This window comes from Podarcis filfolensis, assembly GCF_964270895.1.
Source record: "Podarcis filfolensis genome assembly, chromosome: 16".
Classification (NCBI taxonomy): Eukaryota; Metazoa; Chordata; class Lepidosauria; order Squamata; family Lacertidae; genus Podarcis; species Podarcis filfolensis.
In genome coordinates, this window is record NC_139620.1 from 14860128 (window position 1) to 14884199 (window position 24072).

The 24072-nt window shown below is 52.6% G+C and overlaps 1 protein-coding gene and 1 long non-coding RNA gene across 28 annotated transcripts in view; one reads left to right on the forward strand and one right to left on the reverse strand.

Moving 5' to 3' along the window:
* Positions 1-24072, forward strand: part of NRXN2 (neurexin 2) — a 340969-nt gene that overhangs the window by 184953 nt on the left and 131944 nt on the right. For 16 of the 27 annotated variants that reach the window (XM_083591978.1, XM_083591984.1, XM_083591996.1 and 13 more), the window contains 5 exons: positions 1887-2006; positions 2746-3130; positions 4602-4792; positions 5462-5635; positions 8269-8388. In XM_083591978.1, coding sequence (XP_083448104.1) covers positions 1887-2006; positions 2746-3130; positions 4602-4792; positions 5462-5635; positions 8269-8388 — 990 coding nt within the window. The remainder of the gene's footprint in view (positions 1-1886; positions 2007-2745; positions 3131-4601; positions 4793-5461; positions 5636-8268; positions 8389-24072) is intronic. The other 11 variants (XM_083591980.1, XM_083591981.1, XM_083591985.1 and 8 more) reach the window with 1 other exon arrangement.
* LOC310751532 lies at positions 9969-12062 on the reverse strand. The gene is made up of 3 exons (XR_014542594.1): positions 12008-12062; positions 11120-11234; positions 9969-10793 (listed from the first exon to the last, which is right to left on the reverse strand). It is a non-coding gene; the product is annotated as an uncharacterized lncRNA (long non-coding RNA).

Here is a 24072-nt window from a genome sequence, read left to right on the forward strand (position 1 = left end):
CACTACTCCGTGCCTTAAAGGTTCGGAGCCTGGAATGTTATTTGCATGTATTAACATACAAGCTGCAAAAGTATCCACATGTATAAACATATGCAGTTGAAAAAACACCAGAGTCAACTACAGTCTGGAGGGGAAGCAGTTGGGGTGGGTTGGAGAGTGGTCTGGGAGGTGCTGTTCCTGAATCCCTCCAAGAGGTGGCAGCACCCAAGAAGTCTCTGGTTTCCTTTCAGTACCTGAGAGCTTCACAGGCCTTCCCTGGTCGCTGCAGTACACATCTTCTTCCACTTGATGGCAGTACAAGCTTTTAGAAGCTGCTGCTGCTGCTGCTGCTGCTGCTGCTGCTGCTGTAGCTGGATTAGCCACCAGGTGGCAGCATCCGCTAGCAGTGCTCACTTTGGCCAACAAGTGGTGTCCATGACCAGGTAAAACAGAGAGAGGCAGTGGAAAGAGGCAGCCCTGGGGTTCTTTTAGTCCTTGCAAGACTCCACTGTTTGTGTTTGCTCTTAAGCTTCTGGGTGGAGGGAGTTTGCTTCTGCCTCTCTGCAATTAATAATGGCTTGCAGAGCAGCATTTATCAATGTTATCGTAAAGGGCAGCCTTCTCAGTTTGAGGAGGAACAATGCAGGCTGGGACAACCATGAAAGGTGCACAGCCACCGAGACTTCAGCTGTTTGCCAGGGCGGCATGCTTGTCTTAGAGGGTGGACGTTGTGCCTCTGAATGAGTCCCTGTAGCCTAAGCTTGGCAGCCAGGAGGTCCTGGGATTCATCCCTCTCTCCTTGTCCCAGAATCAGTCCTTTGGCCTTCTCATGGCAGGAAGTGGCCTTCTGCTGTTGGTCAACATGCCAACGCAGCTGGGATGGGCAGAAGGTAGATCAGGATCTTCTGGCAGATTTCTGCATGATTTACCACAGGTCACCAAGGGCTTCTGACTCCAAAATATTTTACAACAGCAGGACCAACAAAAAAAAACCTCACACTCCACCGATTCAGTTCTGGTTTGGAAAATGAATCTCTTGGCTCAGAGAAGCCCCTGGCTTCTGACTGCTTCTTGTGTGTGCCTTGGCCTGGTTGGAAGGACTTGGGGTTCAAGTGAAAAACGAGGTAGATCCAGCAAGCCTGACATCTCCCTGTTTTGCAAGCTGGCAGCAGCCGTCCAGGTTTCAGACTGTGGTGTTCCCTAGCTGCATCTAGAGATGCCAGTTATTGAACCCCAGATCCTTTGTGTGCAGAGCAGGTGCTCTACTGTGTCACCTCTGCTTAAAATAAAGATTCTGGTCCTCACCATTCAGAATAAAGGGATGGAGGAAGCTGCCTTAAAAGTGAGCCGGTCCATCTTGTTCAGTATTGTGTGCACTCACGGCAGCAGTGGCTCTCCAGAGTTTCGCATTCGGGGCGCTTTCCCTGCTCTACCTGGTGATGCCAGCAGGGTTGAACTTTAGAATTGAGCCATGGTCTCATGCCAAAAGACACCTGGGTGTGATTATTCCCCTTCTGCACACCTGGAGCTCACATACTGCCCATGGATTCCAAGAAGGGCACCCAAGACAGTGAAGATGGGCCCTGTTCTATGGGTCCGGCTGCCTTCTGACCCTCTCATCTTCCCTCTGGGATAGGATGGAGGCCCTGTGGGATGTACGTTTCAGGAGTGGCGACCGAGTGTGTGAGACAGGAAAGTTGCAGCCACACACATGGCTGAGCTTGTGTGCTGGGAGTGTGCATGTGCCTGCAAGGGTGAAAAGATACGGTGAACTGGGGGGGGGGTGTCTTTAATTCTTGGGCTGGGTCCCTGTGCGAGGCTTTGAGGGGTTCACCTCTGCAGGGGTGGGGCTGTTACTCACACAGCGGACCTGCCCTGACTCTGCCACCCTGCCTGCCCCATTGCAGGTAAAGGCCCCGAGACCCTTTTTGCCGGTCACAAACTCAACGACAATGAGTGGCACACGGTCCGCGTGGTCCGGCGCGGAAAGAACCTGCAGCTCTCTGTGGACAACGTCACTGTGGAAGGTAAGCCGAGGAAGGCCGTCGGCCTCACCTAAGGGGCTTCAGCACTCGGGGAGAAAGAAGGTAGTCCTTGGGACCGCAAAGAGCCAACATCCTGGCATCATTGCAGGCGGGTGTGTTCTCCTGCACACTCCAAGCAGTTTTTCCAGAATTGCTGCTGTCGGTTCTCCATTTCCGCCACCGGGTGGCACTGAGTGACTTTGGAAGCAGCTGGCTAGAAGGGACCATGCCTGAGTTTGACCACTAGGGGGCACATTGGGCAAGTGAACCAGTTTAGGGGCTGCCAATGTTGACACAGAGAGGGACTGCTAGCAGTATCTGAGTGGGCAGGTCTGGACTGGGAATGTATGGAGGGGCTGTGAGGAATCCATAACAAGGAGCAGGAACCTTGCCACCCTGCAGAGGGGCAGGATTCCAGGCCAGGCTAAGTATCTCCTTGGGGGGGGGGCAGAGAGCCACTGAGTGTACGGTGGGGAGCAAATGCTGTCCATTTGCTTCCCTTCTCTCCTTGGTCCAGTTCTCACCACTTGCCAATAGGAAAGGAAAGGCTCTTCCTTGCTTCAAGAGAGACAGTGAGCAGGAAGGAGCTTTGCCCAGCCTGATCAGGGGAGTTCTGTCCCGTTTTGGCCATGGCCTGAGATCTTGTGGCAACCGTTTGCCCTTTTCCCCCGCCTATTGCCCAGCACCCCCTCCTGGCTCCATTTTAACAGTGTGCTCCCATTCCTACTGTGCTTGGCCCAAGCAGGGCAAATGGCCGGCGCCCACACCCGCCTGGAGTTCCACAACATTGAGACGGGCATCATGACCGAGCGGCGCTTCATCTCGGTGGTGCCCTCCAACTTCATCGGCCACCTCAGCAGCCTGGTCTTCAACGGGATGCCCTACATGGACCTCTGCAAGAACGGGGACATCAGCTACTGTGAGCTGAATGCCCGCTTTGGCCTGCGCAGCATCATCGCCGACCCCGTCACGTTCAAGAGCAAAGCCAGCTACCTGGCGCTGGCCATGCTGCAGGCCTACGCCTCGATGCACCTCTTCTTCCAGTTCAAGACCACGGCCACCGACGGGCTCATCCTCTTCAACAGCGGCAATGGGAACGACTTCATCGTGGTGGAGCTTGTCAAGGGGTGAGGGGTCCACAAGGGGGCGCTGGGGGCCCCTGTCCACATCCTGCCAGACCTAGCCAGAATGACCTCCCGTACACACACCTGTAAGCCCTGCCTCCTGGCCCAGGAGCCCCACCCACACCCCAGTGACATGAGCAAGATCTATGTACACCTTCCCTACAAATGCCACCTGTCAGCCAGAGTGCTGCCCCCTCTCGCCTGCTGCCTCAGGCAGCACAGCCAAGATGCCTGCATAAAGGCCCTGCCTAGTGCCTCAGGATCTCCTTCCCCGCCTCACCCACTTTGCTGATGGATGACGTACGTTTCTAGCCCACTTTTCCTCCGAGCAGCTCCAGGATGCGTACAGGGTTCTCCCTCTTCCCACTTTATCCCCACAACAACCTGTGAGGTGGCTAGGCTGAAAGAGGCAGTGACTGACCAAGCGGGGAATTTGAACCCTAGTCTTGGTCCGACACTCTCTACCCTCACGGATAGAGACACGGGTCGCGCTGTGGGTTAAACCACAGAGCCTAGGGCTTGCCGATCAGAAGGTCGGTGGTTTGAATCCCCGCAATGGGGTGAGCTCCCATTGTTCCTGCTCCTGCCAACCTAGCAGTTCGAAAGCACGTCAAAGTGCAAGTAGATAAATAGGTACCGCTCCAGCGGGAAGGTAAATGGCGTTTCCGTGCGCTGCTCTGGTTTGCCAGAAGCAGCTTAGTCATGCTGGCCACATGACCCAGAAGCTGTACGCCGGCTCCCTCGGCCAATAAAGCGAGATGAGCGCCGCAACCCCAGAGTCGGTCACAACTGGACCTAATGGTCAGGGGTCCCTTTACCTTTACCTGGTCCGACACTCTCTACCGTCACAGCACGCTAGTTGCTTTCATTTTCTCCAGGCCCTGACTGGACCCTCATATTTGGGGTCTCCTGGGACTGGCAAAGTTCCAGTTACAAGCCACTCTGAATATTTGGGGGGGAGGGACAGATGCTTTGTATACATAAGGTCCCGGATTCAGTCCCTGCTGCCTGCAGTTAGAAGGACCAGGTAGGAGGTGAGGCTCTGGAGAGCCCCTCCCAGCCAGCATAGAGAAAGAGGCTGCCACTTCTTCATTATTTTGCAGTCTGCCTGCAACCATGTCTGCTGCTCATTTGCCAGAGGGGGGCAGCAGGGGGTGAAGGGGGAGCTGTGCCACTTAAGCTGGGAACAGCTTAATGCACACACACAAACACACACCCAGGAAATCTTGAAAAACCAACACCCTCCTTGCTGTGTGTCCGGGGAGAGGCTCCTTTATTCAATTCCAGGCACTCAGGAAATGCAGGACCCACTGGTGGACGACCCCATGTGCTTGGTGGACTGGGCTTGACTCTGGTCTTGTCACGTGTGGCTGGTGCTGGGAAGGCTCTCCTGCCTGCAGGGGGGGGTGAGGTCAGGCTGGACAACCCTTTTGATCCCCTGCCTTCCCCACCCCCATCCCGCTTGTTCCTGCAGGTACATCCACTACGTCTTTGACCTGGGCAACGGGCCCTCGCTCATGAAGGGGAACTCGGACAAGCCGGTGAACGACAACCAGTGGCACAACGTCATCGTGTCCCGCGACACAAACAACGTGCACACGCTCAAGATCGACTCTCGCACCGTCACACAGCACTCCAACGGTGCCCGCAACCTGGACCTCAAGGGTGAGCTTACCAGGCCGGCCTGGCTCGCAATACCCTCGCTTGGCACTAGAGGGCAGCCTCCTTGCAGTTTATGGGAATGCGCTGGTGCGTTTGGTGTGGAGGTCCAGTCCCCTGTGCCCTGTCGAAATGGACACACGTTTCACAGCTCCTCTATGTGACACTAGGGGGCACTGTGCTGCCAAGTTGGGTGGGGGACAGTTTTAATCTGCCTACATTTATAGCATCCCATTATTGTTGTTTTAGGCAGGTGCCTTTTTTTGTTTTGTTGGTCTGATTTTATGTGGGTGCTCAGGAATGAAACAAAACAGCAGCAGTGATGCCCGAAGCCAAGAGCATCTGCCCCCCCAGGACAGTCCAGCAGGCACACCCTTCCCCTCCCTTGGCCTATACAGATTTGCTGCTGCCTCTCATCTTTCTTTAGACTTGGTGGGCTTGTTTTGCATTGTGGCAGTGACATCTTTTTATGCTCAAGAGTTGATTTGATAGTTCTTAAGTTGACGGGATCTTGCCAGCTCCCCTTTTCTCCAACCACAACCATGGTCATACCTCACCAGCACCAAAACACACACAGCCATACAGGCCTTTGAGCATTTGCTGTGGGGCGGGGGGTGAACCGGAAGGTGCAGCCTGGGGTCTCAGGGCCCCTCATGTGTTTGTTCCACCTTGCAGGGGAGCTGTACATTGGAGGCCTGAGCAAAAACATGTTCAACAACCTGCCCAAGCTAGTGGCCTCGCGGGACGGCTTCCAGGGCTGCCTGGCCTCCGTGGACCTCAATGGCCGACTCCCGGACCTCATCGCCGACGCCCTGCACCGGATCGGGCACGTTGAGAGGGGCTGTGATGGTAAGGGGGTGTGTGCAGGGTGGGCCGGGTCTGATTTGGAGCAGGGAACGGGTTAAGCACACACTCCCCTCCTCTGCTGCTTCTCTCTTCTAAATCCCTTCCCCTCAAACCTGACCCAGCTTTTCTTTCTTTAAAAAACGTGCTCATTTCCTTTAAGTCAAAAGGCTGTTTCCTCTGGAATTTGCATTCTTCCATTAACTTGGTCATCCAGACAGTGGCTCTGTCAAGCAATGGCGCTCCCTTCTTGTCCTCCCAAATTTTCAAGGCTTGAGTAGCAATTTTTCTGACTTTAGATGTAATTGCAGCGCTGGCCAGCCCCGTGCAGACTGGCGACAAGGCCACGGAGGCAGGGGATAGCGTCTGGGAGGCAGCAAAGCCTTATTTGCATTCCTAGTGGGCTGCTCTTGTGAGGCCTTGCTCTGTGGTCCCTTGCCTCCGCTCCCACCCACCCCCAAGCCTGAGGTTTTGCATTAAAAACACACACAACACCCTCATTTCATTTTTGCAGTAAAGCAAGAATGCACAAATGCAGTATTTCCTCCTTTCTAAATATGTTTAGCTGGAAGATCCTTGTGTTGCTAAGAGCTTTGAAGAGAATCACATTCACCTTGAACTGGCCTTTGGTGCACCAGAGCTGAGAGGTGGCTGCTGACATTCCCCAGAGTCCTCCTGGATCAGATGAAAGGGAGTCCATGCAATCCCACTTTACGTTTCTCACAGTGGCAAGCCAGAGGGAAGTCCACAAGCAGGACAGCAGCAGAGCTCTCCCCACTCAGGATACCATCTAGCACTCTAGGGCAGAGAGCTGGTCCACCAGAACTCCTCTTGTGTTCTTAGAAGCTAAAACATAGCAATCATGGCTAGTAGCCACGGAGAGCCTCATCATCCATGAAATTGTCTTATCCTCTTTTAGTGTCTGTCTTGCAGTAGGGAGTTCCATAGTTTAGCTCTGAGCTGCGTTGAGGAAGGACTTTCTTCTGTCTGTCCTGACACTTCCGACATTCAGCTTCATTACACGTCCACAAGTTCTGGTGCAGGCATAGGCAAACTCAGCCCTCCAGATGTTTTGAGACTACAGTTCCCATCATCCCTGACCACTGGTCCTGTTAGCTAGGGATGATGGGAGTTGTAGTCCCAAAACATCTGGAGGGCCGAGTTTGCCTGTTCTAGTGTTAGGCAAGAGGGAGAGAAACTTTTCTCTAGCCACTTTCCCCATGCTGTACTTAATAATAAACTGCCTCCCATGTTCACAACCCCTCATTCACCTCTCTCCTAAACTAAAATACCCCAGACAGTGTAACCTTTCCTCATTTGTCTTCAGGCCCCTCCAGACGTCCTTTCCCCTTGTGCATTCAGGATGATTTGTGCTCATGATGGTCCTGGGGCAATTTATTGTGATACCTGCCTGCAATTATTTGGGGGGGGGGGCAGAGAGGCTGCTTTGTTTCTGACAAGTGCATGTCCCAGAAAGTCCTGCTGAAATCCCGTAACTTCTTACACCACCCAGGCTCTGGTTTGTTTTTGGTCCTGCTTTCGTTGCGCTGCAGTGCAAAAGGTGCCCTTCCATACGGCAATCATGCAGCAGCAGAACACGGAGGAAGGAATGTAGACAAGAGCCCTGCCTTGGCAGCTGCACCAGTGGACTCCTGTTTGCTAGTGCAGGCTGCTGCTGTGGCCAGGCTGCTGAGTGGAGCACCTGGGTGTGCACCTATTAACACCTGTGCTGACGGAGCCGATCAGCTACCAGACCAGCATTTAAGGCCTTGTTGTTAACAGCTGGAGCCCTGAGCATCTAGAGACTAGATTACCCGAAAGGCTGCCTGTCCCTGGACAGACCTGTTAGATCACTTAGATTGTCTGGAGAAGTATGGAGAACATCACAGGGTAGTGACCTTTCCTGCCATTGCCCCCGCACCTGGCATGATGCCATGATGCTCTCTGCCCTGCGTGAAGCAGCCTCCCTTCCACTGGCTTCGGGAGACTTATAAAGACAGAACTTTGCCTCCTGGCTTTTCCTGACCCACAAGGCTGGAGCCCTCTTGCATTAGTTTGAACCCCATGGAGTTCTGCTTTATTGCCTTTTGTAAGCTCTCACATGTTTCTATTCTGCTGCTTTTCTTGGTTTTTAATGGTATTGGTTTTCTTTTTGTTTTAACAAAATAAAATTGTTTGCCATATAGATCTTTTAAAAATACTAAGCTGTTTATAAATGCCTCTAAGTTAATGAATAGGCAAGCAGTTCAGAACAACTAATAAAGTGGAAAAGTGTGTGGAAGGCCCAGTATAAATCCACTGCTGATGCAGAATATATCCCCACCCCACAAAAAAAACCCCACCCAGTCTGAAGGAACCCCCAGTCAGCCATGGGGCTGCAGAATTGTGCCTCAGCTGCTGCCTGAGCCATCTTCAAGGGCAGCCCCACACGGAGAGGAGGCCAGCAGCCCATGTAACAACTGTGAGCCAGTCAAGGAAGAGGTGCAGCTGATTAGACAAGCTGTGATGATAGCGATGATGCTTTCCAGGGCCTGCCACGTGGTAGCCAGAGGCAGACAAGACAAGGGAGGACTAGGGAACCCCTGAAAGCCCTGAAGTCTCCCCCTCTTGCTTTCTCTCTCTTTGGCCCCTCCCGCTAGGTCCCAGCACCACCTGCACGGAGGACTCCTGCGCCAACCAGGGCGTCTGCCTTCAGCAATGGGACGGCTACACCTGCGATTGCACCATGACCTCATATGGTGGCCCCGTGTGCAATGACCGTGAGTAGGAGGGGGGAGATGGGAGTGGCAGGGAGGGAGGGAGGGGAGGGGCAAAAGGTGGAGCTTCTCAGCCCCAAGGGGGGAACACACCCTGGACACTGAGCAAGGCAATGAACTAGTAGCGCCGCTTGGACTGGAGCTGGCGTTTTGCAGACTGGAGCCCTCCTCCTCCCTTTGGGGAGTGGGCCCAGTGTTGCCCGCCTTCCCTCCCTCTGGCAGCCTGCTTCCTCAAGACCTTTTGCTGTGTGGGATAGCGAACAGAGGGCAGTCAAGTCCCCAGGGGAGCAACGGGGTGTGTGTTTGTGTGTCTATTGGCGGTCTTGTCACCCGGGAGCACCCAGGAAGCTTCTCAAGGTCCACGGTAACCATGGCTAGATGAGACCGAACAAAACGAAGGAATAAAAGCAAGCATGCGGTTGGCGAAACCACATGAGGTTCACTATTAGGAGCGACACCGTCAGGTTATTATTAAAAGGCTGTTGCATTGTGCGTTCCACAAATGCGTATCAGTGGAAAACGAGTCATCTCTTTGTCTCCAGAGTTAAAGTTCACACTTTATAGATAATCTGTAAGGCGGGGCAGGAAGGAGAAAGTCTCATGGTACACAGTAGAGAACAACCCTCCCTGAAAACACAAACACACACCCCTTCAGAAAAGTGGGAAGGAGTTGGAACAACCTTCACTAACCCCACAGCAGAGGGAGACTGTACCTCTTGCCGCAGCAGAGGGCAGCACCAGGGCACCTGTGGGGCAGGGGAGCTGTCAGAAGGGCAAATGGGGGAATTGGGGGGTCCAGGGTCTTCCTTGCTGCAAGAACCTTCCAAGCGGCAAAGGGGACTATGAGGGAAAGGGGGATTCAGCATTGAGAACTGTGTGAAGATGGCAATGCCTACACCCCACTCGATGAAGCCCCCTCTGCCCCACTGAACAGATGGCAGCCAGAAGGTGAACTCTGCACCACTACGACTGAATTGCACAAGCCACATACACACACCCTGGCACGTTTCATTGCTGAGCTTCTCAAACAATTGCGGCTGGTCTTGTATTGGGTTGGGTGGAATGTCTCGTCTGCCTGAGAATTTGCACCAATATCTGTAGGTGAGATTGATCTCTTTTGCTGCTGCCTGTCGCAGGTTTGCCTTTGGCTTATGAGGGTGGAGTCTGCAACCAGATGCTCCAGAAAGGCAGTGTCTCAGAGTGGGATAAGTAGGGGAAACGGGAGGGTGAGTGGGTGTCCCAAGTTATCATATCTGCCAGGAGCAAGGAACATATGGCACAAAAGTTCATGGAGGACTAAGGTTTGAGCTTGGAATCCAAAGGTGGGAAGAAAAGGGGTCTGGGTGGGCAGGGCAAAGTAAGGGCCCTCCCAGGTTGAGGGAGGATGGGTCCCCGGGTGGGAGCATGGCGTCTCTTCTCCCCCTCCCCCCTTCTCAGAGTAGCCCCTCTGCAAACCCTGCTGCCACTTAGCAGTCACCATGCACTATAATTAATCTCACTTTGTTACATTATCTCTGTATGTGATGCACGGCAGATTTTCATCTTTGAAAAATTTGCTATAAAAAAACAAGGTGCTGGTAGTCTAGGGCAGATCATCCTACCCCCCCACCCCAGCCGCCCCCACCCTGTTCTGTGGAAGACAGAGCAGCCAAAAGGGCTGAGATGACAGGAGAATTAGAGGTTTCAATCTGGGGCAGGGGAGTATCTGTACTCAAGAGAGCTGCTGAGCAGTGGGAGGGGGTTTGTCTCTCTGCCTGGGGGGGTGAGGGGGGCTTTTCTGGTGGGCACCTGGCAAGGAGGCCTTGGGGAGTAACTGCCCTGTTGGCTGGATGAGCTGGGGTCCATTCCAGTTCTACGCTGGGGTTTTTCCTCCTTGTGGTGGTGCTTGCAGCGGAAGGTACTTAACTTGGCTGGTATCTCTGCAGCAGTGCAGGCCTTAAGGGAGACTCTCTGAGGAGTGGCTGGGAAGGAAGGGCAAGGGAACAGCTCCCTCTCCAGCACTGAGAGAACCATATTTCTTCTGCAGAGTTTTCATCTTGACAGTTCCCTTGCTCAGTTTTTAACAAACAGTTGCCTCCATGCCATGCCATGGAAGTGAAAGATGGGGAAGGAGGGATGGGGAACCTCTCCTGGCACTTCTGAGAGCTTCCCGGGGGGGGGGGGCGGGGGGAGGCCAGGGGCTGCTGCCTCAAAAACTCTTGGTGAATTCAACAGAGCCAGAGCACATCAGGCCAAGGCTTCATCTGGAACCTGTTTTCTGTGCTAGGTGCATCTCTCCAGGAAACAGAATGCCTTGTATGTGCAGAGTGCCTTTCCTTCGCTGCTGCTATTGGTCTATTTCTCTGTAGTGACTGGGGCTGATGGGAGTTGTCATCCAAAACATCCGGAAGGCACCAGGTTGAGGAAGACTGTAGTAAAACAAGAACATCATCTTAAGTCCCATTGCTAAAGTCGCACACAAATCACAGAGATATTTTGAAAGTCTAGAACTAACAAGAGTAGCATTGCAAACAACATAAAAAATCAGCAGCCAACCTCTTCTCACCTGCCAAGACTAGGCTGAGCACCCCAAGGTCATACCATTGCCCACCTGGACTCTGGCACCCAGCTCCCCACGCCACCCCCCAGCCTAGCATACACTATTACTGGTGCCAGAGAGGATGTGCTGGTAGGTGTGGGGGGCATCCTGTGGTCCTTGTTAAATGCATTCAAGCCACCTAGCAAACAACCTCACCTTGGCCACCCACGAAACTTCCCAGGCTAGAGCTGGGCTGCAATTTGTCAGAAGACCCATTTTAGTTAAATGCTCTGAGAATTTCCTTTGGCAAGCCTCTGCCTCTCCTCCCTGCCTGAAGGAAAAGGGTCATTTAGTCAAATATTCACCAGGATATTTCCCACCTTATTTGTGCATGCAGACCTGGTGGTTGGGATTTTGCAACTCCCATGATTCCCTGTAATGACACTTGGTCCTGGGCATCATGGAGGATGCAAAGTGGCTTCTGGATTCGCAAAACAAAGGTGGTGCTGTTGCCGCTGCTAATTGCCAGCCCCTCCCAAGAAATGATTAGGAGAAATTCACCACCACAATAACTCTGAGAACAAGCTGCAAAATCCCCCAGCCACTGCCTCCAGCATTTTTCTCTGCCAGAAAATAGGGTGGAGAATATATGCATCTTCTGTCCAAGGAGCTCAAGGTGTGATACATTAGAAACTGAGAGCCAGTCACAGGCCCAAAGGTCACCCAGTGAGCTTCATGGCTGAGTGGGGAGTTGAATCTACCCGGTCTTAGTCCAGTCACTCTAAGCACCATGCCACACATTTCCCTCCCAGGCCCCAGGTAGGAGGTCTTCCCACCTTGGCATTTTTGACAGAGCCCTCAACTTCTCTACCCACAAAAGCCGCACACACACACCACAACATTTACTTAGCATTCTGTGGGCAGAGAACATGCTCAGTCCTCACTGGAGTGTTTTGGGTTCCCTTGAGACTTGTGATACACAAACGCACACATGTGCATACACAAGGAACAGCGCGACAGCCTGAACATTGGAAATGGAAGGAATTTTTTGTTGCTTTTGGTTAGATTCCGTGGATATGAGGTTGGAATAGTTTTCTATCTTACCTTATCCACATCTGAAATTTACATCTTGCACCTTCAGTGTAGGTTGTTTTTTTCCCAGGGTGGCTAACACAATGGTAAGAAGCAAAAGCACAATATAAAATTATAATAGTGCTTTTAAAAGCATACAAACTAATACAGTACATCAAATCAAAGCAGCAAATTGAAAGATGTAATGGCTAGTTTAAAGAGGCGGTAAAGTCAAACTCATACTGTATTAGCAGTTCTTTAAAAAGACTGGGAATGTAGAAATGCCTAGGCCTGGTGCCTAAATGTTAAAGTAAGGAGGGCTCCAGGCGGGCCTTCTAAGGGGAAGGCATTTCAAAAGGCAAGGAGGCACCACAGGAAAGGCTCTGTCTTCTCTGCTGCACTTCAGAAGGGAGGAGCAGGCCAGAGAAAGGATTCAGGTGATGCTGATGTTGCTCAGAGTCCAGAGCCCCCCAACCCACTGAGTCTTCTTATCTTGGGGTCAGCCTTTCTCTGTTCATTCCCCCACCTCTGAAGCTCCTACTTGAGCTGCCTGCTCAGTTTTCCAAAATGGTCAGAGGCAGGAAAGGGGTGGGATGAGCTCTGCTCTGTAACTGCTCACGGGCAGAGGCTCTGCATTTCTCACACCCAATTTGGCAACCAGACGTTCAACAGGCACATCCCCTCCCCCAATTGCGATGTCCCTCCATGCTAGCCAACACTTTATCTTTTGAATGTCTTCCTGCTGAAGCACAGCACACCTGTCAAGAGAAAGGCGCTACATGCTCCTCTCTGGGGGGCCGGGGGTGTTCTGCTCCATGTGCACCTCCCCAGAGGAGGCTTCATTTCAGTTTTAGGGACCCTGCCTGAGCCCCAGAAGGGGTCTCATTGCAAACATGGACTGGGATAAATCGGGAGATAATGGGTGTGGAGGACACTCTCTCCAAATCCCAGGAAGCAAGGTTGGGTTCTTTTTCTTACTATCTCAGGAGTCCCTTGGGTGCGTGTCTCTGTTCCCCCCTCCCCGCTGATCCCTCCTTCCCCCCCCCACCACCTCTGCGCCCTGCAGTTGATGAAACCACTTGCATATTGGGGCTGACAGCCCAATCCATTTTAATGAGGCAAGGGGCTGGCTAACGAGGTCGAAGGAGTCTCTAACAAGGCTCTATTAAGCCAGTCCCCTGAAGCGTGCCAGAGAGGAAGGGGACAAGGGTCATTCTCCTCTCCCCCCCCCCCAACCACAAACACTGTTGCCCTGTATTTAAAGAAGTTGCTGTGATGGGTTCAGGGCCCTGTGGCTGGATAGTGAGTGTCCAGAATACTTTTTCCTGGTTACAACACCAGGGGGTCATCTGAAGTGTCTCTGAGCACGTGCAGGGTGACAGTGCTGTACTGATGAGCCAGAGAGTCAGGAAGCTGCCCTGACCCTGCCTATCTGTGGCATACACACACCCCTCTGGTCAAAGGCCTTGTCCCAGTTTCAGAACATCATTCTATCCACAAAAAAGGCACTTGAGGAGTGTTTGGGGCGGGGGAGGCCCAGAGGGCCACATCTGCCCCACGGAACTGAACCAGGATGCAAATACAGGAATGATTGCTGTATTTGAAACAGAAAGATGAATACGTCTCATCACAATGGGGCAGACAACGGCCAGGTGAGCTGTGTGCCTGCCCAGCCCACTGTACAGGTGGTGCTCACCATTGATAGGCATTCAAGCTCCCCCCCCCCAATCCAATTTCATACGGTTATTTCTCTTTAAACCAGACTTGGGCTGAGCGAGGACTGTCCTTCCTAAAGCAGGGCACCTGGGCACCCTGATATCAGAAGAGCCATTTATTTCCAAACCTGGCATCGGTGTCCAGCAGCACACACCCGCTTCTTCCCTCTTCCTGCTTCCCTCTTCCGTTTGCTAAGCTCCTGGCTGTCGCAACATGAAGGCCAGTCTTATTATAAATCAGAAGGGAGGCCATAAATAGCCAGGGCTGGTAGATTTACACAGCGAGCTGAGAAATACGGCCCAACGCGGCAAGAAACCCTGTTCACAAGTTAAGGCAGACTATTTGCAGACCGCCTGCTTGCAGCAGAAGCCTCTCCTTCTCCTTTCTTGGCTGACTGTGAATCAGTCATCATCGTCCCAGCTTCCTTCCCTTCTCCAACGGCACCCCAGAGGTGGCTCATGTCTCCAACCTGGGCTTCTCCCACTAGGCTTCAGAATGTGAAAAGGAGGATTTAACTGGAGGCAGCGGTGCCCAGTGTCTGCAACCTGTTTTCTGGCCTAGAACAGGACATGGGTGTGCCTCTGGCCAGGTGCATAATGCTTTCTCCCCCTCCCCCCCAAACATGCCAGTGGCTGCAGCCGGCCCTGGTCAGCCTCTCTGAGTCTGGGGGGGGGACGACACTCTGAGCCCCCCCCCCCCAGTCTAGATGCCTCATTTGCTTCAAAGAACATCCCCGTCTCCTCCAGTCCCTGCACTGCTTCCCCAGCCCCTTGTGCCTGGCCATCTGTCAAAGCCCAGCTAAAAAGCTGGATTCTGTCTGAGCAAAGTTGGGCAAGTTTGTTCTAAATAGGAACATGGCTGTCAGTTGGGGGGTGGCTCTTGTTACTTGACCTGAGCGCAGCACCCAGCTTTGGCCAATCCTCAGGGGGCAGCAGTGACTGTGGTTTCCCTACACTCTCTCACACAGGCATGCCCACCCTAATCATCAAATGATTGACGTGATGGCCTTGGGGGAAGGCAGCGCAATTTGCACCACCACCACCCCGTAGGACCCTGGGTTTGGGGGAGGTGGCTTCGACCTCTCTATCAATCCCCTATGATCTCAGTGTTGCTCTAGGTTTTTGGTTTTGGAGGGCGCAGGTGAGGAGAAAAATTGGCTTGGGGGACCGGACCATCAGCCCCACAAGCTGGGAGTTGGTCACCCTTGTGGTAAATATTAAAGTGCATGGTATTAGTTTTGTTCGATTGCCATGTATTTCATCTCTAGTCCACTTTTCCTCCTAGGAGCTCAAGGCAGCATACAGGGCTCTCTTTTTCCCTATTACATATTCACAACGACCCTGTGAGGTAGGGTAGGCAGAAAGACAAGGAGTGGCTTAGTGGGGACTTGAGCCATTTCATCCTCTCCATGGCCCTGTGAGGTAGGTAAGATGCAGAGAGAAAGTGTATGTGAGAATGACTGGCCCAAGACCTCCCAGCACCCTTTGTGGTTGGTGATTTCTGGATGAGCTTCCCCACTTGCCAGGGTGGCCAAGCGCCCTGCTTTACAGAGGGCAGCCCTCTGTTTGAAGGACTGTCCAGTCCAAGTCTGGTTGAAGGACAACCCTGAGATGGGAGGCGGGGAGGGGGGGCTTGAAATTGCCTGTGAGCACCAGGGTAGCAGCAGACTGAGCAGACGGGGCACCAAGGCCTCTCCTCCCGCACCTCTGTGGGGCAAGCTAAATATTTCTGCTGCTGATGCATATCCCTTCTTTGAGGACGATGTGCAAATGGCTACCTTAGTGCAAATGTGACTTCCTTTCCCACTCCCAGTCATAGAATGATAGAATTGTAGAGTTGGAAGGGACCCTGAGGATCATCTAGCCCAAATCCCTGCAACACAGGAGTATGCAGCAGTCCCGTGTGGGGATCGAACCTGCAACCTTGGCATTATCAGCACCACGCTCTAACCAACTGAGCTATCCAATTTGGAGGAGGAGGATTCAACACTTGGCTGAGGCACATGAGAGAATATGTTCTCCAAAGCCCTGATTAAAAAGGTTGATGGGAAGTGGAAGAACGTGTGTGTGCGTGTTTGGTCTTGTGAGGTTGTGTGTCCAGGCCAATTAGGACATGGGGGGGTGGCTTCTTCCTCCCATTAGTCAGATTGTTAATGGTCTTCTGATTAGAGAGGCCAGGCAGGGTTCTGGCCCCTCAGTAAAAGGGGGCACCCGAAGCGCACAACTTCAGCATCGGTGATGCGCCTGCCTTGTGCTTCAGAGCCATTAGCTGAGGCCGGAGCAGGAGCAGGTCCCTGCAGGGCGTCCGAGTGGGTAGAGACTGCTGTGAGCAGGGCGGCTGCAGCATGTGGGGGCGGCTCCCATCTCTAGGGTGCATGATGGTCTCCCTCCTTTCCAAAGAGGCCTGGTGTGTGTGTGTGTGTGTGTGTGTGTGTGCGCACACACACACACACACACACACACACACACACACACTGAGCCCCCCACCCTTTCTACCTAAACATGCACTGCACATCCCCTCCTCTTTGTTTACCATCAACCTTTCCAGCCTGCCCTTGGCATTTGAAAATGGGGCTCTTTTCTCTGGCTCCTTTCTCATGAATCTATGGTGCTCTTGTGTGAAAAGCAAAGGGTGGCTTTTGCAGAAACCCGTTCCCTTTTGAACAGAAACATTGCACTGGAGACCTCCAGTGTCCTTGTCAGTCTGGAGGAATGACAAGTGTGTGTGTGTGTGTGTGTGTGTGTGTGTGTGTGTGTGTAGCAGTCAGCCTAGCAGGGCTGGGCCAAAGGCAGGATCAAAGGCAAGCAACCTCAGGGTTCTTTGGGGTGCTCCCCCCCCCTTCCAGAACGTGCCTCTCAGCCCACTAGGCTCACCTTCCCTGCCCCGCCCCCGTGCAGCGCTGGGTGTGACTCACTTCAGGGGAAACCTTCTGACACCCCTTCAGCCTGAATAATCAAGGCAGGTTGGAAGGCTCTCTGCATAGCAATCACAGCCCACTTAATGAACCAGGCTTTTCTCTGATTCAGGGAGTGGTGGGTGCCAACGCAACCTGCACGAACAATGTGTTTGTGGTTTGTTTCTAAAGGGAGGAAGCACCATAGATGAACCCTTTTATCTCGTGCAGGCACTCGGTACATGCTCAGAGGAACTCTCCTTTGTCAGGTTCCAGGGTTGAGCCTCAGTGTTACCAGATTGCACGGCTGAGTTTTAATTTTATGGGGTGGGAATATAATTCAGGGGTGGGGAACCTGCTGATGTCCAGCAACTACATTGAGGCGCTGAAGCCCTCTCAGTCTGGCTCTCAGGACTCCTCCAAGCCGGACACCCTGCTCTGCCCCATCCTCCAGTGCTTTTGCCTGCCTGCCTGGTGTCCTTGAACTGTGATAATGCAGCTTGCTTCCCTGGGTGGAGGAAGGACAGAGAGAGTGTGTGTGTGTGAAGAAACTTGATTTTTGCGTGGCTGGAATGGACAAAACAAAGAGTCTCTTGCTCTTGCCTCTGGTTCCACTTTACCCCCCAGAAGGTTGCCCTTGAGAATGTGGCCCTCAGATTGAAAAAGGTGTGGCTTGCAAGATGGAAAGTTCTCTAGATTTGGGGCACATGGAGCTCGTTCTGCAAAGGGGCCTGGGGTTGGGGGAGTGTGTGCGTATGTGTGCGTGCGCCTCTGCTTATGTGGGTGGGGGGAGGGGGCTGAGACTGTGGGTGGGAATCAGGCAGGACAGAGTAGTTGATTTGCAACCCCTGGTGCTAAAATTAAAGGAGAGATGACATGGCTTTTAAAAGCTGCAAATTAAAGTGTCTTGAGGCTGTTATTAAGGCCTTTGCCTGGCCTGGCAGATTCCAACAGAAAAGCGGGCAGGGGGTGGGGTCTGAAAGCAAGCAAGGAAGCAGAGAGAATTGGGGGGGGGTAAGGGGAAAAACATTTTGCAGGCAATATTAAAATCTGACATAAAATTAAAATCATGTTGGCATAATGAAATTGTGTACGGGAGCTGGGAGATGGAAAACAAAGCGAAATAGTAAAGGTGTCACCCTTAATTACGCTCACCTTCCTTGCATTCCTGTGTGTGTTGCGTCGAGGATGCGGGTACAAGGGGAAGTCCAGCTCTGCCCTCCCCTTCACCCTCACTGCACAAGCCAGACAAGGACCACCCAGTCGTCTGCAAGGACACATTCTCAAAATAAGTCGTCTTGAAGGCTGGGCAGCCGGGATGAGGACGCTGCCCCCAGTTTGATCGCATGAGTGGAAACACAAAGATCTTGTGGGTGTGGGTGCCATGGCAAAAGAAGGGTGACATTCCTGGAACCCAGCACCCAGTGGTGACAGATGCTTATGTGGAAAAGGCAGGGAGCCCAAACAGGTGGTGGGGCCAGAACCAACTCCTTCTAGCTGCCCCACTTTGAACTCTACAAAGGCAGCATGGCGGAGGAAGGCAGTGCCACCCCCCTGAAGTGGCTCATAGAATTGTAGAGTTGGAAGAGACCGTGTCCAACCTCCTGCAATGCAGGTATCTTTTTGTCCAATGTGGGTCTCGAACCCACAACCCTGAGATTAAGAGTCTCATGCTCTACCAGGCAGGCTGAGGTTAGTGGGACAGTACCCCATCCGCCCAAATGGATCAACGCCTACTGCAGGTGCCATCTAGTCTTTCTGCTGGGGGCATGTGGTGGGTGGGAGTCTGCGGAGGTCACGGGGCAAACATTTCAACAGAGCATAAGAGTCCCTGTGTTGGGTCAAGCCACAGATCCATCTACCCCAGCACTCTCTTATTGACAGGCGGTAGTCAAGTGGGACCCATCTTGCTTGTGGTTTACGTTACAAGCAAGCCAGCTCAATCCTTGGGCCTGGCTCTCCAGGGTTTCAGATAGGAAACCTTCTCCAGCAATTCTAGGAGATGCTGCTGGGGATTGTGGGTGGAATGAGGGCTTCTGCAAACCAAGCAGCTGCTGTGCCAGCAAGGGACAACCCTTTTCCTTCTTGGGGAGCCATTCTCTGGGAACCTCCCCAGTGGACTTTTTTTAAACCATTTTGAGTTAGTAGTCCAAACCCGTTTCAAGTCCCCAAGTCAAGTCACATGCCACATGGAATACTTCTTTATTTCTCCCCTAAACTGACCACCAAACCTGCTTAGCCAATTAACCCCAGGTTCTAGTGTTTGGAGGGGGGGGGGGAAATATGCCGTCCATACTCCAGAAAACCTCTTGTGTCATTCCTCTCCCATTCCATTGTGCTCAGTTACCTTAGGGGTGGTGCTCTTAGGTCATTTTGGACTCTGGACTTAGTGATCTTACGTGGGAAGGGGTTTTTTTTTTTGGCAATGATGACTTTATTGATTCATTTATTTCAAAACGTGCCAAGCCAGCCTTGCTGCCTTTGGGGCCCCCTTCTGCTTGTTCTCTTGAAGGAGTCTTAGGCACCTCCTGCCCCAAACACCTACTGTGACGGTCCCACTGAGTTGCCCTAGTTTTTGGATCTTCTCCTGCTCTGTGATGCCCTCTTTGAGGCAAGATAACAAAACAACAAAAATCCCAGAAGGCTTTAGTCTGAGGCACACTGTTGCACTAAGATAGTGTTTATAGCTGTTTTATTGCCACTGTTTTAACCAATATTTCCTCACTGTTGGATCTTCCTGGTGTTTATGTTTGCTGCTTATCCTGTACTTTCTAGGCAATTGTCTGAGCCGTTTTTCCTTTGCCCTGATGTTCTTTCACCCGCAGAACTGGTTCCAAAAGGGGAAATGTAGGCCACAAGCCTTGACATCCGGGAGAGTCTAAGGAGGGGCTCGTCCACACTTACATTCACCCCACTGCTTTCCCCCAGCAAAACCCACTTTTTAGGACTGAATTGGAACAAATGGCAATCTGCAGAAAACCCGATTGCCATTTGTTACGATTCAGCATTAAACCGCTGGTTTTTCTGGGGGAAAGCAGTGGGGCAAACGGAAGTGTGAAGGAGTTCCCTCTGGATGTCAAAGCCTCTGGCCTACATTTTCCCTCCTGCAACAAGTTCTGTGGGTGAAAGAGCTTTGATTCTAGTTCTCAGTTAGTTAGGACAGATAGCAATTTCCATGTACACTTGCATAAAAAAACGTGACTCATCTTCTTTACATTTTCACTGTGCTCACCTTCTGGATGACACAGCCACTGCTCCTGTTTTACAGGTGGGGAACTGAGGTTTGAAGGTAACACAGCAAGCCCAGATCCAAGCTCAGTACTCAATTCATGGAGCCACATGGCAGGGGTGTGTGTCCGCCCCTTGCCTCCTCTTGCCCCAGCAGAACGCAGGGCTCAAGATGGGCACCGGAGGGGGCTGTGATAACATCTGGCAGGAAGCAGCTGGTACCCGCTGAATGGCTTTGGCTGCTCGCTTTATATGCTGGCCACATGCAGGGAGAAAGGAAGAGGGGAGGGGGTTTGCAGATTTTGTCGTGGGGAGGGGGGAGAGCAGCTTTACCCCCTACCAGCTCCTTCAGACAATGACAGATCCCAGTAGTTATGACTCCTTCTGCATCCCCTTGTGTGTCCCTCCCCCCATCTCCACTGGACCCTTCGGGTGTCCCTCCTCCCTCGACAGCGGCCTGCTCTCAGCTCTGCCTGGCACTCTGCACGGTCTGTGGGTGAGGTGTTGCTCTCACCCTCCTTCTGTGTGGCACAGGAGTGCGGCTGGTGGAGTGAGTCTCCCTGCGGAGGTGCTGGTGTGAAAGCCGCTTTGCAGGTCCCCACTGACAAAATTGCGGGTGCTGCCTTTGGAGGCGGTGGCAGTAGGGTGCACACATGGCACCTGGACACGGTTTGCAATCTTGGTGCATCCAAGACCAAAGACATGGTAGGAAAGAACCCTCTAGAGTGGCGGCGGCAGCAGCAGTATCCTTCTCCCTGCTTTCAATCCTGCATGAGCGAGCAAGTCCCCAAAACTAACTAACAAGTCCTCATTGGGGATCAACCCATGATGCTTGTCTGCCCAAGTGGCACACGGGCCAATGGCCAATTTGCACAATGCAGTTGGGGCGGGGAAGGAAAAAAAAGAGCACCTGCCCATGCGCGGAGTGACATGGCGAGAACCAGCCTCCGTGCAGGTTTCCCTGGAGACAGAATTCTGGCAGCTGGGCAACCCCAGTCTTGGCAGGGCCCCGCAGCCAGCCCCAGACTCTGGGCAAGAGCAGCGTGGTGCCCACACTTGGATGCTCACAAACGCACACACGCCCCATCACCGCTGCCATCCGCCTGCCAGCTCCGTCTCTCTATTATCTTCCCACGCCAGGCCAGAGAAATGTCAGGCGCAGGGATGGGACACGGAAGGGGGGGCACTGGGGTTGGAGATTAGGAACCCATTAGGGGATATTAGAATTTCATTAAGCACTGGGTTTTCTTGGCTGATATGGGCGTCTGGGAGAGGGGGGGCACTGGCTTGAGGGCTCCTCACCCTGGTTTGTATTCTAATGAAATGTCACTTCATGTAGCTGCTTCTTTGCGCCCCCCCCCAATAAACGGATGCAGCCACGTCCATAGAAAGCTTTCACGAGCCTAATAAACTGGAAAGATTTGTTTGAGTGGCAAAGGAGTCAGAGGAAGGCAGCTTTGCCATAGCCAGAGAAGGGCACTCCTGGCATCATCGCCACCTCCTGCCCTCCTGGGTATGTTGGCCCCCACTCCCCTCTCAAAGCTGGGGGGCGGGCGGGGTTTAATCTATGGAATGAAGTTTCTAGGGCACAAGTCATGCCCCATGACCTGGAGAGAAGGTAGCCCAGATATGAGAGACAGTTCCGCACCTTAGTGGCAGCAAAGGAAAGGCACTCTGCATATGCTCAAGAAAACTCTGGCATCTGTCGATCATTTGCGTGCGCTGGATGTTAAGTCTTGACACTAAAAAACCAAAAACTTAGGTTCTAAACATGAACAAAGTAACCCCCCTCTTCCCCCTGTAGTTATATTTCAGTGGTGAGGGAAAAGAACTCTGCACATGTTCCAGAGCACTGTCAGTACTTCATATCTTGAACACAGCACTGATAGGGAGGCAGCCCAGATGCCCTGCCTGCTAGCCAAGGCTCCTCTTCCATCTCTTAGTGGCAGAAGAGTGCAGTGGGGAGTGGGTGGGGGGCTGACATCTGACTCCCACCTCCTGGCCCTGGTTCCATTGCCAGGGTGGCGCCTGTCCTTTCCATTCCCACCACCCCTGTTCCAGAGCTCCCCCCTGCTGTCTCAGGCAGGGCCCACTGCCTTCTGGGACTCTCTTGCCTCAGCACTTGAACTTCCCTGCGAGGCTTTTGTCTGTTGCTTCTCCCTTCCTCTCTCTTCTTTCGGTTCTTCCTTCAGAGGATCACAGCAAAAGTGAGATGGTGAGAGAGAGTCTCTTCTGAAAGGGCTCCTTGGATTCTGCTGTGGGCCTGCTTTGCCCTTTCCAGACATGAGGCTGGGGTGCAAGTTGGAGGTTCCCCACCCTCACCTTGTTAATTGCACTGGGCCATAGGTTGTTTCAGACCTGCTTGGATGGCCTGCCCTCCACCCCTTCCTCAGTGCTGTGGGGAGGGTTGTCTGTGTAGAGGCACACTTCACATGCTCAGAATGCCTCTTATATTACTTATTCTTGATCCAGGGCCAAGTCCTCGCATTCAGGACAATCCTTTTGTAGTTCAAACTGAGCCTGGAGGCAGGGGGTGAGTGTTGAATCACAATAAGGGGCTGGACGTCTTTGTTTTATCCAAAGGGCAGCCCCTGGCATCTAAACCTTCTCCATCTCTGCAGAAGGGCTCTAGCTGTGGGCCAGGCTGGTGGGGCGGGGGCAGGAGGCCTGAGTGCCCCAGTTAGTGGGTCTGTGGAGAGGCTGGATGGGGTTGAGGGCAGGTGCGTTCTCAGCCGGAGTTGTTAACTGTTAGAAGCCACCACAGCCTTGCCACGCATCAGATGTTAGTGGCTAATCGCTTGCTGATCTCCATATGGTGAGAAGCTTTGCTTGCTGATCTCTGCTGTTCAACTTTTCAAGGAATGGGAGAGGCTGAGTGTTTTGGTAGTTTCACCCCCCGCCCCCCTGCTAGTTGACAACTCTGTTCTTCTAATTTCAGCTCAGCATTAAAAAACCCAAAACCCTTTCACCCCCTTCTGTTGTAGTTGCCTTCTTCATCCTCTTCCACAACAGCACAGCAGAGGTTTTGAGATGTAGCCTCTTCTCCCTGCTCAGCCATTTCCCCCAAAGAACTCTGCCCAAACACTTCCCATCACCTTTTTCAACGCCCGCTGCAACTTCTTCCACCTTGTCCTCATATACTGCTGAACACATTTCAGAGAGATCTAGATCAGCAATGAGAGAAGGCAGGTGTCTGGATTATCTTTTCTTTTTCTTTTTTGCATGGAGGGGGTGGAGTAGAAGAGCCATAGCTTATGGGTGAAGCACCTAGGTTCAGTCTGCACTGGAATCTCCAGGTAGGACTGGAAATACCCCCTATCTGAAACCCTGCAGAGCTGCTGCCCGTCAGTGTAGTCAATATTGAGCTAGATGGACCATCGTTCTGAGACTCTGCATGAGGCAGCTTCTGACTCTTAATTGCTTAACGAAAACACCCCACAAAAATCAGGCTGCTGAAGCAAAACTGGGTTTTTGTGTTGAAGCATTGTGAACTCAGTTGTGGTGCTGAGAAGAAATGCTTAGTTGAGCTGTGCCCAGCCCAACCATGTGGAATTTTAAGTATTCCCATTCCCAAGACATTATTTCACACCTGGCTACTTTTGGTGGATCTGGGGGTTCTATTAAAAAGCAAAGAAGACACCCTGCCCAAGCCTGAAAGTCACCTGCCTCTGAGCTCTTTGAGCAGCGATGGGTAAAAACAAACCCAGTCACAGGCAGGCAGTGTAGGGAGGAGGAGCTACTTTGTCAGGGAGTAACTCACACCTCATAGGGACGCGGGTGGCACTGTGGATTAAACCACAGAGCCTAGGACTTGCCGATCAGAAGGTCGGCGGTTTGAATCCCTGCGACGGGGTGAGCTCCCGTTGCTCGGTCCCTGCTCCTGCCAACCTAGCATTTCGAAAGCACATCAAAGTGCAAGTAGATAAATAGGTGCCGCTCCAGCAGTAAGGTAAACGGTGTTTCCGTGTGCTGCTCTGGTTCGCCAGAAGCAGCTTAGTTATGCTGGCCACATGACCCAGAAGCTGTACGCCGGCTCCCTTGGCCAATAAAGCAAGATGAGTGCTGCAGCCCCAGAGTCGGCCACGACTGGACCTAATGGTCAGGGGTCCCTTTACCTTTTACCTTTTAACTCACACTCCTGTGTTTTTGTGCTCCTACAAACAGCAGCTCCTGCATTCACACAGGGCTATTAGAATAGAAGAATATTAGAAGAAGTGACCGGAGGCTGGTCCAGGCCAAAGGGGCCCATCTAGCCCATCAT